This window comes from Macaca thibetana, chromosome 14, assembly GCF_024542745.1.
Source record: "Macaca thibetana thibetana isolate TM-01 chromosome 14, ASM2454274v1, whole genome shotgun sequence".
NCBI classification, from domain to species: domain Eukaryota; kingdom Metazoa; phylum Chordata; class Mammalia; order Primates; family Cercopithecidae; genus Macaca; species Macaca thibetana.
In genome coordinates this window covers 85977587-85994444 of record NC_065591.1, presented here as the reverse complement: position 1 = coordinate 85994444, position 16858 = coordinate 85977587, and the positions used below count along the sequence as shown (strand labels likewise).

The following is a 16858-nucleotide window of genomic DNA, read 5'->3' as shown; positions in this document are numbered from 1 at the left end:
GCCACTGTGCCTGGACTACATACTGTATTTCTAAATATGAAAGTAGTTTCACATTGCCAAAATAGGGTGGGGCTGGATTTGACGTAGTTCATTCAGTTGTTTACTATTTTTTTAGATGAAGACCTCTCTTATGATAAATTTCTTTTCCAATTTAGCCTCTCCACCAAGAAACTGCTATATTTCCTTATTTCTACCTTAATTTCCCCTTTTTATTGTCTACTAAGAAGTTTGGAAACAATATTCCTGTTCAGTTACAGCAAAACCTTTTGTAGAAGATGACACTGAAAATGCACTACTCCATGCTTTCCATTGGCACAAGAGGGAACTCTGTTGGAAATGAGCATCTGGGACCATAGGGTCTGTGACCTGGTTGCCGTGGGGCACTTGTAACCTTGGACTATTTTTTACTTCCATGCAAGGAAAGGAGGTTAAGGGCTATTTTGTTATTCTTCCATAATGCTTTAAAAGGCAATAAATGGATTTTATGCTGAGTCCTAAAACAAGCAGGTTAGCACCTGTTGTCTTAGGTTACTTGCTTCAGGCACTTTTATTGACTGCACACTCTTGCAAGGTATTGAGTTTGGACTCTCATTACTCTGCTACCTTAGGTAATATGCCTAAGAGTAATGAGCATCCTGTGTTACTCACGAGCAATTAGCAGGTGGTTTGCTATTGTAACACTTGATAAAAAGAGACAGAGGGAGAATTAAGTAATTCCTCTCAAATGAAGATAAGGGATAGGAACAGATAGTATTTCACAAATTAACACTCACCAGTCACTCATACTACTTAATTAAGTCATTCATACTACTTAATTATAGACACTTTGCTATGTAATGATTATCTCCTATTATCACTTTGGTTTTCCAACTTGATGTTATTGTGAACCCAAGGGAGAGTAGTTTGTCAGTAATTTTCTACATTTATGATGTACTGTGAACTTGGCTAGTTTAAATTTCATTTTATTTATTTATTTATTTATTTATTTTTGAGACAGAGTCTCACTCTGTCACCCAGACTGGGTGCAGTGGCACGATCTTGGCTCACTGCAACCTCTGCCTCCGGGTTCAAGCGGTTCTCCTTCCTCAGTCTCTTGAGTAGCTGGGACTACAGGTGCGTGCCACCACGCCCAGCTAATTTTTGTATTTTTAGTACAGATGACGTTTCACCATATTGGCCAGGCTAAGTCCCCGGACCTCATGATCTGCCCACCTTGGCCTCCCAAAGTGCTGGGATTACAGGCGTTAGCCACCCGCAGGGCCGCTAGTTTAAATTTTGTGTTCCTTCATCTAAGGCTGATAAAGTGTTCTAGAAGTATTAAATTTCACATCTCTGAGAGATAGGGAGGTTTCACTATACCATCTGAAGCTGAAGGCATGAAATAACTTACTCGTGACCAAGAACAATACCCAAGAAACCAAAATTAAGATAATTAAAACACACCAATCATTTTCACTTCGAATGCAAGTCAGCCTTTCATTTACAGGAGGGAAAGTCATTTGTCATACCATGCATTCGGTTGGATTTCACAAATTCTTTATCTTCTTTGTCAATGCTGAAGGGATGCCAGATAAACTTCTGAATGTTTTCATCAAAATATCTGCTCAGATTCTCATCAAAGACTGTGAACAGTAGGTAAAACTCCTTGTCTATTCCTTTCTACAGAGAAGAAAGAAATGAATACATAAAAAGTGCAGCTTGGAGGAATTCACAGAATTGCTTTCCTTTCAAAATTCACACAAAGTATTAATAAGTTAGGGTAGATCAACATCAGCTATAGAGTTCCCAGGTCATTTTAAAATCAGGATACTAAATGTTGCTCTGATGAATTTATTCCCCATCCAGAAAATGTGTCTTTCTGGTTACATCCATCCTCCAAGGAAATCGGCCCCTGCTCAGAAGACTTTCTACTCTTTTGGCCTTTGTTGCCAGGCTGGTCCTCACTGACTTTTTCTCCTTACCCTGACCTCCAAGCCCTGGCCCAGCCTCTCTCTCTGACTGCATCTCCCTGTACTCACCTCCTAGCTTGCTCCAGGCACCCTGGCCTTTTGCCCTTCCATGAACACACCAACCTCATTCCTGCCTCAGGGTCTTTCCATGTGTTGTCCCTTCCTCAATTCACTTTTCTGCATGTCACTTTCTCAGAGTGGTCTTCCCTAACCACCCTTCTAAACTAATCATCATCTTTTGCCCAGAAACTCACTCACTTTACCCTATTTTATTCTTCATAGCACTTATCTTCACCTGAAACTGTATTTATGAAGTCTTTTTTTTTTTAACTTTTTCCTACTGCAATGAGTTTCCTGAGGGTAGGAACACCTCAGATTCCTCTCTGTACCTGCATCACCAAGAAAAATGCCTGGAAAAGCAGGCACTCAGTATACATTTGTGAGTGAAATAATGAATTCATGTAACTGATGAGACTTAGCTAAATTATGTTAACTTGAGTGGGCAGTGAGGGGACAGTGGATATGACTTCCCACTGTGTGTATTCCTAAACAGTCTATTTGAGCCTATCTGACCACACAGCATCACAGATTGCTGCAGTATGCTTTCCTTTAGAGCTCACCAAGAGAGATGACTAGGTTTTCTTTTCTTTTTAATTTAATTTAAAATTTTGGGATACAGGTGCAGTCCGTGCAGATTTGTTACATAGGTAAACATGTGCCATGGTGGTTTGCTGCACCTATCAACCTATCGCCTAGGTATTAAGCACAGCATGCATTAGCTATTTATCTTGATGCTCTCCCTCCCTCCAACCCTACCCCCACAAGCCCCAGTGTGTGTTGTTCCCCGCCCTAGGTCCATGTGTTCTCATTGTTCAGCTCCCACTTATAAGTGAGAACATGCATTGTTTGGTTTTCTGTTCCTGCATAAATTTGCCAAGGATAATGGCTTCAGGCGCTATCCATGTCCCTGCAAGGGACAAGATCTCATTTCTTTTTATGGCTGCATAGTATTCCATGGTATACCTGTACCACAATTTTTTATCCAGTCTATCAAAAGACATGGGCTTTTCAGTTGATTCCATGTCATTGCTATTGTGAATAGTGCTGCAGTGAACATATGCGTGCATGTATCTTTGTAACAGAATGATTTATATTCCTTTGGGTATATCTCCAGTAATGGGACTGCTGGGTCAAATGGTGTTTCTGGTTGTAGGTCTTTGAGGAATCACCACACTGTCTTCCACAATGGTTGAACTAATTTACATTTCCACCAACAGTGTAAAAGTGTTCCTGTTTCTCCACAGCCTTGCCAGCATCTGCCATTTCTTGACTTTTTAATAATTGCCATTCTGAATGGCATGAGATGGTATCTCATCGTGGTTTTGATTTACATTTCTCTAATGATCAGTTACATTGAGCTTCTTTTCATAGTTTTATTGGCCGCATAGATGTCTTCTTTTGAGAAGTATCTGGTCATGTCTTTTGCCCACTTTTTAATGGTTTTTTTTTTTTTTTTCCTTTAAATTTGTTTAAGTTCCTTGTAGATTCTGGATGTTAGACCTTCATCAGATGGATAGATTGCAAAAATGTTCTCCCATTCTATAGGTTGTCTGTTCACTCTGATGATCGTTTCTTTTGCTGTGCAGAAGCTCTTTAGTTTAATTAGAACCCATTTGTCATGCTTTGCTTTTGTTGCAATTGCTTTTGACCTTTTCATCATGAAATCTTTGCCTATGCCTATGTCCTGAATGGTATTGCCTAGATTTTCTTCTAGGGTTTTTATAGTATTGGGTTTTACATTTAAGTCTTTAATCCATCTTGAGTTAATTTTTGTATAAGGTGTAAGGAAGGGGTCCAGTTTCAATTTTCTGCATATGGCTACTCAGTTCTCCCAGCACCACTTATTCAATAGGGAATCCTTTCCCCATTTTTTTGTTTTTGTCAGGTTTGTCAAAGATCAGATGGTTGTCGATGTGCTGTATTATTTCTGAGTTCTCTATTTTGTCCAATTGCTCTATGTGTCTGACTTTGTATCAGTACAATGCTGTTTTGGTTACTGTAACCTTGTTGTATAGTTTGAAATCGGGTACTGTGATGCTTCCAGCTTTGTTCCTTTTGCTTAGGATTGCCTTGGTTATATGGGCTCTTTTTTGGTTCCATATGAATTTTAAAGTTGTTGTTTCTAGTTCTGTGAAGAATGGAGGTGACCATCCTTTCCATCCCTCAATGCCTTCTTATCTCTAACACGCTCCCCACCCAAGCCACCTTCATCCTGCTGCATGCTCTGGAGGGACCCTCAACAATGTCATCTGACCACATCTCTCTCCTTATGTTGGACAATGCAGTCTCACCTCATGGTATTCTTGTTCCTGCCTACCTGTTCAGCCTCATCTCTTGACTCTTTCCTCCTGGCACTTTGAAGCAAGGCCAAGCTCCTTGTTGCCCTCTGCACTTGCTGTGTTCTGCATCCCTCTGCCCTTCGTGCACGTATTCCCTCAGCTTTGATAGTCTGCCACTCTTTTCTCTTGCAAACCACTAAGCAACCTCATGGTTCTGCTTAGCTGCCCACTTCTGTGATGCTTTCCTAACTCCTCATCAACGATGTGAGTACTCCTTGCTCCTACTATCCCTTATATATAGTTATTTCCTTAATTACATGATGCTTTAGAAGGCAGTGGTATAAGAGCATAAGCTACAGAAGAAAACAATTAAGACTTGAAAGTTTTCGGAATAAAATGTTAAAAATTTGAAGAACATAAAAGATCAAAATGTATTTTAAAAGATCATGGGCTATGTGAACAGAAAAACCTAGGTTCTAATGCTATTCTTCTGTTCACCCATTGTGAAGCCTGGAGCAAGCAATTTATCCTCTCTAAGCCCTAATTCCCTCACTTGCAACATGAGGGCAATAGTAGTTCCCACATCACGTTTTTTGTGAAGATTAAATGAGATGACTTAGCTAAAGCACTCAACACAACAACTGACAAATATTAAGTACTCAGTGCTGTTATTATTAGGTGTGACTACAATTGTCCGCAGTACAAGAATGAACAATTGAAAGGAGTTGCATTGAAGAACCTCATTGCTTAACAGGTATTTGGAGAGTAACTGGATTTAATGAGGGTGGGACATTAGCCCAAGAAAACATTAGAAGGAAGGTGGCAGAACCCTGCATGATGGTGAATATATGTATAACTTAACTGGGCTACAGTGTGCCCAGATTTTTGCTCACACATTATCCTGGGTGTTTCTGGAAGGATGTTTTTGGATGAGATTAACACTTGAATCAGTAGACTGAATAAAACTGATTGTACTTCCTGACGTGAGTGTACCTCATCCAATTGGTTGAAGGCCTGAATAGAAAGAACCAAAAGGCTCACCTTCCTCTAAGTAAGAGAGAATTTCTCCTGCCCAACTGCCCTTGAACTAGGACATTGTCTTCTTTTTGCCTTCATGCTTAAACTAAAATGTTGGCTCTTCCTGGTTCTCGAGCCTGTCAGCTTTCTAACTGGAGTCACCCCATTGGCTCTTCTGGGTCTCCTGCTTGTTGACTCAGCCTGCAGGTGCTGAGACTTATAAGTCTCCATAATCATATGAGCCAATTTCTCATAATAAATATCTCTCTCTGTGTCTCTTTCTCCATATATATATGGAACATCTGAGTAGTGACTGGTGTCTGCAGCACACAGCTATTTTGTGAAAAGCATATAAGTGAGCATATAGTAGGCTCCCACAGCAGCAGGGAAGAAAGGTGAGAGGTCTAAACCATAACCCATCACACAACTCTGAGTATTGAAATGTGGATAAGGAAAATGAGTTTTGCAAATGAGGTCGTACCGGAATTTTCAGTGTTTGTTTGCAGGCCACACAATGTTTAAGATGTGTGTAATATGGCATTTTCTGCTAACTAAACTTCTTAACCTTGGGGATAAGAGTACTTACCCTGTATTTCATTTATTCAAGCAGAAATAGTTGTTGAATGTCAACAATGTGCCGTGCATTGTTCTAGGAAAGGAAGATAAGATAGGCAAGGTCCTTGCTCCATTGCACTTATCTTCTTGTAGGAGGAAGCATACTATACACATAAGCAAATAAATAAAGAAGGAAACTGTCTTATGGTGGTAAGTGATAGCAAAATCAGGTGATATAAAAGAGATTGATTTAACCTGGTGATCAGAGAAGGCTTCTCTGAGGAGTGACAAGAAGAGTTAGCCATACAAAGGTCAGGGGAAGACATTCCAGGCATAAGGAGCCTAGTATAGAGGCCCGAAGTCAAAGGCAAGCTTGACCTGTGAGAGGAACAGAATGTGGATGGAGCATAAGTGTGCATGAGGAAGCGTGGTGCCCACTTGTGGGAACAAGAGGCTGGGGCATGTCTAAATAGTGTTGGTTTTTATTCTGGGTGTGATAGGAAACCACTAGAGGTGCAGAACAGGAAAGTGACTTGATCTCATTTGCACTTTAGAAAAATCATGCCTGGTGCCCTGTGATAAAATTAATCACGGGGAGGATGACTATAGTCACCTTAATTGTACATTTGAAAATAACTAAAAGAATATAAATGGATTGTTTGTAACACAAAGGATAAATGCTTGAGGGGATGAATACCCCATTCTCCATGATGTGGTTATTATGCATTGCATGCCTATAGCAAAACATCTCATGTACTCCATAAATATATACACATTCTATGTACCCACAAAAATTAAAAATAAAAAAAGAAATTAATCATGGGGGAAAGAGGAAACAGCTCAATGCAATACCTGATCCTAGATCAGACCCAGGACCAGGAAAAACATGTTTTTCTTTTGCTATAAAGAACATCAATGAGACAATCAGCAACATTTTAAAATGTATGTAGATTTGACAATGTCAAGGTCAATTTTCTGACTCAGATAATTTTACTTTGTTTATGTCAGAGAGAGTCCTTGCTTTTAGGAAACACACACTGAAAGACATTATGTCTGCAACCTACTCTCAAACGGTTCAGAAAAAAATCCCATAAAAACAGAGATAATAAAGCAAATGAGATCAAATGTTAATGAATCTGGGTGAAGGGTATATGAGGATTCTTTGCAAATTTTTTCTACTTTTTCATAAGTCAGATTTTTTTTAAAAGTGTGAGATATATAGAGAGGTGGATTCAAAGAAAGAAACAGCGTGGGAGTAGGGAGTTTGACTGAATGGTTATTGTGGAGGACCAGGGGTCTTAGTAAATGACATTCTGTCACCTGACCTTTCACCACTGCGAGAATTTATGACAATTTACTGCAAAGAGATGCAAACACTTCTTTCCATTTTCATCTCTCCACATGCCTAGAAGAGGACTGACCATTTTGCTTATAGAGGGACTGGCACATAGTAGGTATTTCATAAGTAATAACTCTTGAATTGAACAAACCTTTCCATCTGGCCAAATGATTTTCTCTCTCAGTCAAGTTATGGGTATAGGATGTTTCAGGTTACTTTTTTTTTTTTTCATGAATTTTGTGTAAGTGGACTAACCATGAATAGTATTTGGCTTAGGCAACAACTCCCACAGACTATGAGGTGCTTCCAGCAAACCTCAAAGGTACTATTAAATGGATACAGCAGGGGCAAAATCAGAACTACCTTTCAAACATTTTCTGGCACTTAATCTCCTTGGCTTAGGTATTTAGCTGTGAGGAAGCAAGAGGATGCATTGGAAAAAGGACAAAGTTGGATGTTCAAGGTCCTGTGTTTTACTGCCAACTTTCACTACTTACTAGGTGTATTTCCTGGAATTCCACTCAATGTCTCTGAGCCTCTTCAGCTTTAAAATATGGATAATCACTCTGCTTTGCCTTGTGTGCTTGTTGAGGCACAGCATAAACATTCAGTCTTATAACACATGCAATAGACATTTCTGGGGTTGTTCCTTCATGTAGAAAAAGGAAAATCCAAATAGGATCGAGATATTTTGTGTGTTTTAAATCTGGAAATTCTTTTGAGTCCAGAAGTGGAGTCACACAATGCCAAAACTTCTAAAATATACTATTTAAATAAATGTCCTTGCTATTTCTGATGGATAAAATAGATGGTTAAATGACTGTATTTTTCTCTTTTCATCAATATGTTTAATATCATGTAGACATAGCTTGAAAGGCTCTGCTTCACTACACTAATCAGTTGATCCATTCAAATCTCTAAGTTGGGACTTGCAATAAGTTATCTAAATGCTTTCTTGTTCCTTCTCAACCTTGGCTGCACATTGGAATCATCTGGAGATTCTGATTTAATTAGTCTGTAGTATCTGAATAATAGATGTTTAAATGGTCCCCAAGTATTTCTGATGGTGGCTAAGTTTGAGAAACCTTGTTCAAGAAGATAATTCCCATTAGTGTTCCATGTGGATCTCTAAAGATTCTGTAATAAAAGCAGCATACAGAAGAAGAGGTCTGCCAAATCCTAACCACAACAAGCAGAGATTCCAGGTTCCCGAGTGAGCATTTGTAACTACAAATTTAGATGTTAAATTTTCACCACATAATAAAATAAAATCTCCATTATGTAGAAGTCTACTTCAAGAGGAAGAAAGATAAATCGCTTTTTGTAACTGACTATTCCTGTCTCATCTCTAGCTCTGTTGCGGATCTCTCCCACATACAGCCCTGAGAAGAACTGGTGACACTCAATGGCCTACCTGTGTCCCATCAGCATTGAGGACGCCCTTTTTACAGACTAGCAAAGGCCCTACCAGGCCAGAGCTGGTGTCCTTAATTGGATCAACTGCTGAGAAGTAAAGATAGGTCAGACAGGGAGGATCACCAGCAGTTGGGCTTACGCTCTCAGGCACTGTCCACTTGTATGTGAAGGTTTCACCTGGTTTAACATGTGCCCCTGGTTTCACAAATCCTGAGGATATAAACAAAACAATTATTCAAAGCAACAGGCAAGAACATTATATTGGTCAGACTGGGTCTTCCAGCCCCAGGTGTCTCCCTCTGATGATGAAGAATTTTGTACCAGGAGAGTGGTTTTCTCTTGTGTATCCTACCAGAGGAGGCCACTGCCACAATCTACTGGCTTATGAGATGAAAGTTTAAATCAAAGGATTATCTTCTTAATAAATCCCATACAGTTTCTTACTCAAATGCCAGCCTTAACAAATATTAAAAGACTGATAATGGCCCATTCAACAATTAAGTGAAAATTCATAAAATATCACTGGAATGCTTTCTATGTAGAATATATTATACTTGGTCTTGCAGAAGATACCCAAAAGAATTCAGCAAGAAACCTGTCTTTAAAGAGTTTGAAATATAGGAGACTGAACTCGGAAATCATGCAAATAACTACAAGATAGAGGAGTTTAGTGAATGCCCAAGGTTACAAAGCTGATAAATAGCAAATCTGGGATTCAAATTCAGTTTTTGTCTGATTCCAAAGACTGTGAACTTAACCCTTACACCATACTGCCAAAAAACACATTGAATCTTTCCTACTAGACAAGGCCAGAGGCTCACTCTGCATTTTATCCAGTGCTCTGCAAAAAGGTGCCCAATATGTTTGCTGAGTTCACAAGTATTTTGTCTGTTCTAGTGTTCTTTCTGCACACACAAACACACAGTCATTCTGAGCATTTTTTTTCTTTTATTTTTTTAAGAGACAGGGTCTTGCTCTGTCATCCAGGCTGGAGTACACTGGCATGATTACAACTGTAATCTTGAATTCCCAGGCTCAAGAGATCCTCTTGCCTCAGCCTTCCAAATTGCTGGGCTTACAAGCGTGACCCACTGCACCCAGCCATTTTGAGTATTTTGACCAAGGAGGAGAGGACAGGTACAGGAATTGTTACCACAGCAAGAGAGGGTGAGGATGGGTCCAGGGAGAGGGAATTCTCTTCCATTCCTTTCTCCTCTGTCCCCTCACCATCACCACAAAACCCATTCTCAACTGGCATCACACTCGAGTGTTAAGAGTATCCCAGGAAGCCAGGGTGTCTGCTGCAGTGACAGGGATGAGTACCAAGGAACTAGAAGTTTCCCAAGAGCAGTATCATGAATGGATTAGAGTTCCCACAGCCAATGGGCAACAGCTACCTTTCTTACATTTAGAGAACCTGTGCCACGTACTCTGTGATGGGGAGAGGCCATATCAGATGATAAGCACATATTACTGTTTTTTATAAACATATTTGTTGATTTGATACAGAGCAAAGACCATGTGTAAGATGTTGATGTCAACAAACCATTAGAAATCAGGTTTTCCCTTCAGCCTTTACCTGCAAAATCCTATGCAACCTGCAACTGAAAAGCTCTCCATCTTAGAGAAAAAGACGTGATTGTGAAAGTAGCTCACTTTTGCAATTTACTATATTATTAAGAAAAAAAAGAAAGAAATGAACATTTCCTAAGAACCTGCCATGGGCCAGACCTTGTCCTAAATTCTCTCCCTCCTTTTCCAAAGCCCTGTAAGGTGAGTATTGTTATCTGCATTTGACAGGAGAGAATCAGGTTCAGAAAGTTTAAGTGATTGCCCAAGCCCTCAGGACAGGGAAGGGAAGGCACCAGGATTTGAAGCAGGTCTGTTTATTTCTAAGTGCTTTGCTCACCCTTCCTGTTTCCTCCCTAAGGTCAGAGTGAGACTTACCATCTAGGTTTGGGGCTGCATCAGATGCCTTGTCATAGATCACGCCATGGGGCAAAATGCTATAGACCTTGTCAGCTTTGTTGGCAAAGGTCACTAACAGGGTATCACCCACCTCTGCCTTGATGACTGGGCCTGAAAAATATCAAGAAGAAGAGAGAGAAGAGAATGAAAAGAGACAGAAAGAAGTAGAGCAGAAGAGTCACTCTGTGCAGATGTATATGCCCCGCTAAAACATCTCCCTGGGTTCAATGCATGGGGGATGGTTTTACTGTACCAAGAATTCCAAGATGGGCTTCTGCAGCAGACAGTCTCTTCCTTTTAGTAAAAGTTGCATCAACATACTCAGTATACCGAACCTTCCAGTATTTTCCTCCTATTCTGTTGTCCCCTTGTGTGAAGTAGAGATCAGAGTCACTGAAAAGACATAGGAACCCGATTGAGGACACTTCTCAACATATCCACCAAATGCTTTAATTATGGAGCTTTATTCTATCACTTTTAGTCCACTCACCCACCCTTCTCCCCAGAAAAGACAGCAAAGGCTTCGACAGTGTTCCCAGGAATAGTCAACCAGCCCTAAAAGTCTTCAGTGTCTGGATGATACTCAAGCTCATTTCTCTCTTAGCCATTGTACTTTCTTCCCCCAGAGGTCCAGCAACTGAAGCAGGCACAAGTAAACTCCTTGTTTACCAATATTAGAGTCCGAGAATGGTGTTCTACAGAGTTACAAAGAGCTAACCGGTTTCTCTGCAGAATAAGCATCCCTCTCTCTCTTGCTGATGTTAATATCAATAGTCTCTGCATCTAGTAAGCTCTTTGACATATGGCATTATTAAGAAATGGAGTGTCTAGTCAATCAAATAGTGTAATTAATGGAGAGCTACCATATAAACCATATACATGAAATGCCAAATTTCCAAGTCATGAATATGATAATATAAATTCTGACTAATACTGTCTTTATACTACCTTATTTCTGTTAATGGTACCATCACTCCTGCAGCCATGTAGATTTTCTTTTTCTCCTTCATTCCCTTAACTCATTCATCCTTACTTTGTAAAATTTTCTGGCACTCTTCCTTTTCTACTCTCCTTGTGCATCTTTTCTTTTCCTTTCTTCCCACTACCATGACCCCAGTTCATGCCCTAATCACACTGGGTGTGGCCCGTTATATGAATCTCTGAACTGTATTCTCTATCTGATACTGGCTCATTTACTTCTCTTCTTAGCATATACACACACAACTATTAGATTAGTGCAAAAGTAAGCCAAATGGTCATAATGGCCAAGACCGTGATTACAAATTACTTTTAATGGCCAAGACTGCACTTACTTTTTCACTTAATACAATATTAATCTCCAAAATGGTAATTTTGTCATTTACCTGCTCCAAAATCTTCAATTGCTTCCAATTGCCAGTCAAATAATGTTCAAAAAGATTAAAGGCCCTCTGCAATTGATATTCCGTTTACCCCAATTCTCTATTTCTCTATGCAAATGCCCATTCTTCTATGCAAATTGTTACTGCAGTCTCATCTGTTCATTCCCCCCATGCCATAGGTGTTTTGCATCAACCCCTGCATCTAAAATTCCCTTCTTCCCTATTCAGTTAGATAAATTCTATCACTCCTCAAGATCTTGCTTAAGTCTCACTTCCTCTATGACTAGCTTAGCTCTCTCTGAACACCCAGATAACTCACTACCAGGACAACTCACCTCATTCTTATTTGTAACTTGCAGTTACTTCTCTACTCCTGTGAACCCAACTTCTCCTTCTGCTTTTTATTGCTTTAGATATCCTTGTATCCCTCATGTCATCTTGCACGTTGTGCTTTCATATATCACATTAAATATTGATTGAATATAGTTTAATCTTTCGTATTTCAGAAGGCACTTCAGAATTCTACAAGGCCCCTAAGACAATTTTGAATGCTAATTCTCAATATTCTGTTTATGGAGAAATACTAGTCAATAGAGAATGTTGATATCAGAGTCTTTCACATATGGTTCACACAAATTCTTTAGGCAGGGTTCAAGTGCATCAGTTTGGTGGAATAATTAGTGAATGTATGGATGAATAAATGAATGAATGAATAAAATGTACAATTAAGGAAGCAAATGATGTTTTACTGATCACAAAGAGAATTTTTAAAACATTCCCTTAAATATAAAAAAGGATTCTTAATATCATACTGTACATTTTCTAATATCTTCACAGACATCTTTGCATATGGTTATATAGTAACAAGTCACAGGAGTCCAGATCCATCTAATAAATTGCTAGATTCAATTTTTTAAATAGTATATTCTATGGGAGCACAGAGAGAACATGCTTCATTCAAATCAGGAGTCAAAGGATTTCTAACAGCACTTTGCACTGGAGTTTGCACATAGTACCTACTCAGGAAATTCTGATCAATGAATGAATGATCTAGTGTTTTGATTTAGCCAGTAAGTCACAAAACAAGAAATATTCTACCAGTTCTCAGCCGTGCTTTTGCAGCACTATGCCATCCATGCAGTATGAGCTCATCAGAGCAGCGATTGGAATACAAATGAGATCACAAAGAAAGCCCAACACATGCTTCTCTGACCAGAGGCTTAGAAACACCAGCAAAGAGTGCTTACCTGCCAGAGGCATTTAGAGGAAGACCACTGAATTTGTTATAGCCTTGAGGAGCATAATCCCAAAGAACTTTTTCAGCTGCTATAAAGTAGCGCCTCTGTTGACCCTTCATCTCCGGGTAGAAAATATCACTTTTGCAGTTAGCAACATTGTATTGCCCCAGCATACCAGCTGCAGAACAGAGGAAAACCACGAGCTGAGGCATAAATGCTCACAAAAGGAATCATAGAGGAAAACACTGATAGATTTGACTATTGAACATTTAGACTTTTGTACAGAAAATTAGACCATAAAGTTTTTTTAAAAAGGATAAATGGCAACAGGAGGAATATTTGTGATACATATGACAAAATATTAATATGTAAATCACTTTTACAAATAAAGATGAAAACAAGTAAATCTCCAGTAGAAAATGAGCAAGGAACAGAAATGTTTATTCACAAAAGGAGTAACATTGGCCAATAAACAAAGGGAAAAAAAAAGTTCAACCTTAATAGTACTCAAATAGTACTCACACCTTGACAGTATTCAAATGATACTATGTTCATTGATTAGATTAGTAAAGATTAGAAAGACTAAAAATTCTCAGGTTGGTAGATGACTGGGAAAGAGCCATACTCGTACACTTCAGGTAGAAGAATAACAATTTCCAAAAGAGAATGGGGCAATGTATGTCCATAGCTTTTTTAAAAAAAATCAAACTCTTTGACCCAGGAATTCTAAATCTAGGAGTTTTTCTAAGGAAATGTTCAGACGAAAGTGCAAACATCTATAAATAATAGTCATCAGTACTGTTTATAATAGAAAAAAATTGGTGGGAAACATAAGCGTTAAGTAATGGAGTGTTGATTAAGTAAGTTGTAATCTCCTTATAATGGACACTGAAAGTATTAACAATGATGACCCAAGCTCTATATTCATCGACATGAAAATGTGTTTCTGATATATTTGTAAACGAGAAAAGTTAGCTACAGTGAGGCATCAATAGACTGATTTCATTTTATAAAATACATACATATTTGCATATTAAGAAATAGAAAATAGGGAAGATATTCACTAAAATGTGAATGTAAAATATATCTATTATGGGACTACTGATTTTAAAATCAATGTATAGGGGCCAGATCCAGTGGCTCATGCCTATAATCCCAGCACTTTGAAAGGCTAAGGTAGGAGGATTGCTTGGGCCCAGGAGTTTGAGACCAGCCTGGGCAACATAGCAAGACTCTGTCTCTATTTGTTAAAAAACCTCCAATTATATATATTTTCTAATTTTTTAGAATAACTTTTTTCTGAATGCACGGACAATTTAGAAATATTGTATTTCAGTGAAAGTATAAATACCAGCTTATGTCCACAACTATTGGGCTAATTTAGCAATCTTACTAATCTCAAATGGCTGCTGATACCTTGATTTTAAATCTACAGTTTCTCCCCAGATTTAACAGCATGAGACTCTTTGAGAATACAAACCTTGTCTTGTTAATCTTTGTTTTTCCAGAAGAGCATCTAGTGCATATTAACTGATTAATTTTTCAGTTGAATGTAATTGGGATACTGCAGTTGACTAATGCTATGATTCACTGCGGAAGGTGGACAGGAACAAGAATGTGTTATCACATTCTTGTTCAGCTGGATCTTTGCACCTATTAGTGACTAGGTGAAGTTAGTATCCAAATTTAATCAGACATTGTTTCTTCTATGTCTATTCCATTAACATATTTTTTTTGTCTTGATTTCACCATCTGAGGGCAGACCCTTTTGATGTTAGAACTCTAATGCTATCAAATGCTTCTTAACTAGCATCCAGTGACCAGAATTCCTCTATCAAGTCCTTCTTGCATGCATACATTTATCTTCCTAAATAACTGCACTGATTATGTCACTGGTGTGCCTAAAGAGCTAAGGATCACACAGCCCCACCTCTTTAGCTTTGCTAAGGGGCCTGATGAGCCTCCCCAGGCTCTTCTGTCATCACTTCTCTGTAAGGAACATTATGGTCCAGCTCAGAAAGGACATAGTGTATGGTGTGCCAAGAAACCAGGACCAGGTCATTCAACAGGCACTTAAGCCAACAAATGTTTATCATGCACCTGTGATAGGCCATGAAGGAAGCTACAGGTCAATGGATTTTGTCTCAATTTGAGGAAGAACATTCCATGGTCATTCAACAGGCACTTAAGCCAACAAATGTTTATCATGCACCTGTGATAGGCCATGAAGGAAGCTACAGGTCAATGGATTTTGTCTCAATTTGAGGAAGAACATTCCAATAGAGCAGTCCAGAGATGAGGTGAGGTGCTATAACTACTCACAAGAGATGTTCAAAAGGAAATTAAATAATTGAAGGGGCGATTGGTCCTTATTATCCAGAAAGTCCTTTCCAGTGCTAAAACTTTATTATTCTACTTACAGTTGCTCAAAGAGAACATGTGTTTTTCCCAGTTCATTTTGCTTCCTCTATCTGGAAAGTCTTTCCTTCTTTATCTATTCAGTTCCTACTCATATTTCAAGGCTCATATTAGGAGCCAGCTCCTCAGGAAGCCCCTGTGATTGCTCCAGAGTAGTGACTACAACCCCCAAAGGGCATTTGTCTCATTCTGCCTTAAATTTTATTCATTTTGTGAATGTCTAACTATGTCTAACTACTAGATTATAGGTTCCTTGAAGGTCTCATCAATTTTTAATCACTTCTCCACCTTTTTCATACAGAAGTGGTCAATAAATATCTGTTGATAGAATATCAAAGAGATGAGCATTATATTTTCCTGTATATTTATTACCTAATTAAATATAATACATACAAGACTCTATCTAACAGTAGGCATTGGATGAGCACTGGTGACTGTGTGGTTTTATTGTACCATTCTAAACATATCGACTGGTCTTTGTCCTTTTTACCTTGTAGGTGGTCGCTGACCTGGCAGGTTATCATCCACTTCCCAGGATTCTCGGCTATCATTTCTGTTGTAAGGAAGGTGGCTGGGAACAGGTTGACGACATCAGTCCGATGCCCTCTGCTGATGAAGGTGTTACCATAGAAATAGATGGAATGGATGTCTATCTCATTCCCCATTCCAAATAGGTGCCAGGACACAGATTCACCAACACACATATCCGGCTCAGGGAAGTTTCCGAAGAGGTATCCATTGAGGGCTGGAAATAGAAACACACTAGTGGAAGAGACTCCCCTGCAGAGGCGACCAGAACCAGAAATGTTGGTAATACATACTTGAGTATGGCTGGAAAACCAGTGCAGACCATTGGTTGTAAGGTTTTGGTGCAGAAAAACCTGGCTCTTAGAAATATATATTGTACAAAAGAAAAAAGAAATGTTTGTATTGTCCTTTTTCCAGAAAAAACACTCAATGAAAGCGAAGATCAGCACACACTGAAAACAGCCTCGGAGCTGCTGTGAGAACGCAATAATGAGGTCAGGAGAAAACAGAGTGCTGCTCATATTTACAGGAGGCTCAGTCACCTTCTGTCCTAATCCTTCACTGGCATATCTGCTGTCTCCACCAGATTTTGTGCTCCTTGGAACTAGAAACCCTGTTTTGTTCATCTTAACAGTTATCAGGACCTAGCAGAAAAACTGGCACATAGTATCTACTTACTGAAGTGTCAAAAGCATGTAGTGAGATGGAAAGGAAAGGAACTGATTAAAAG

At 39.0% G+C, this 16858-nt stretch overlaps 1 protein-coding gene across 3 annotated transcripts in view; it reads right to left on the bottom strand.

Annotated features, from left to right (window-relative positions):
* Window positions 1-16858, bottom strand: part of HEPHL1 (hephaestin like 1) — a 115980-nt gene that overhangs the window by 34957 nt on the left and 64165 nt on the right. For all 3 annotated transcript variants that reach the window (XM_050758901.1, XM_050758902.1, XM_050758903.1), the window contains 6 exons: window positions 16091-16345; window positions 13192-13360; window positions 10837-10976; window positions 10563-10694; window positions 8614-8825; window positions 1509-1659 (listed from right to left, as the gene is read on the bottom strand). In XM_050758901.1, coding sequence (XP_050614858.1) covers window positions 1509-1659; window positions 8614-8825; window positions 10563-10694; window positions 10837-10976; window positions 13192-13360; window positions 16091-16345 — 1059 coding nt within the window. The remainder of the gene's footprint in view (window positions 1-1508; window positions 1660-8613; window positions 8826-10562; window positions 10695-10836; window positions 10977-13191; window positions 13361-16090; window positions 16346-16858) is intronic.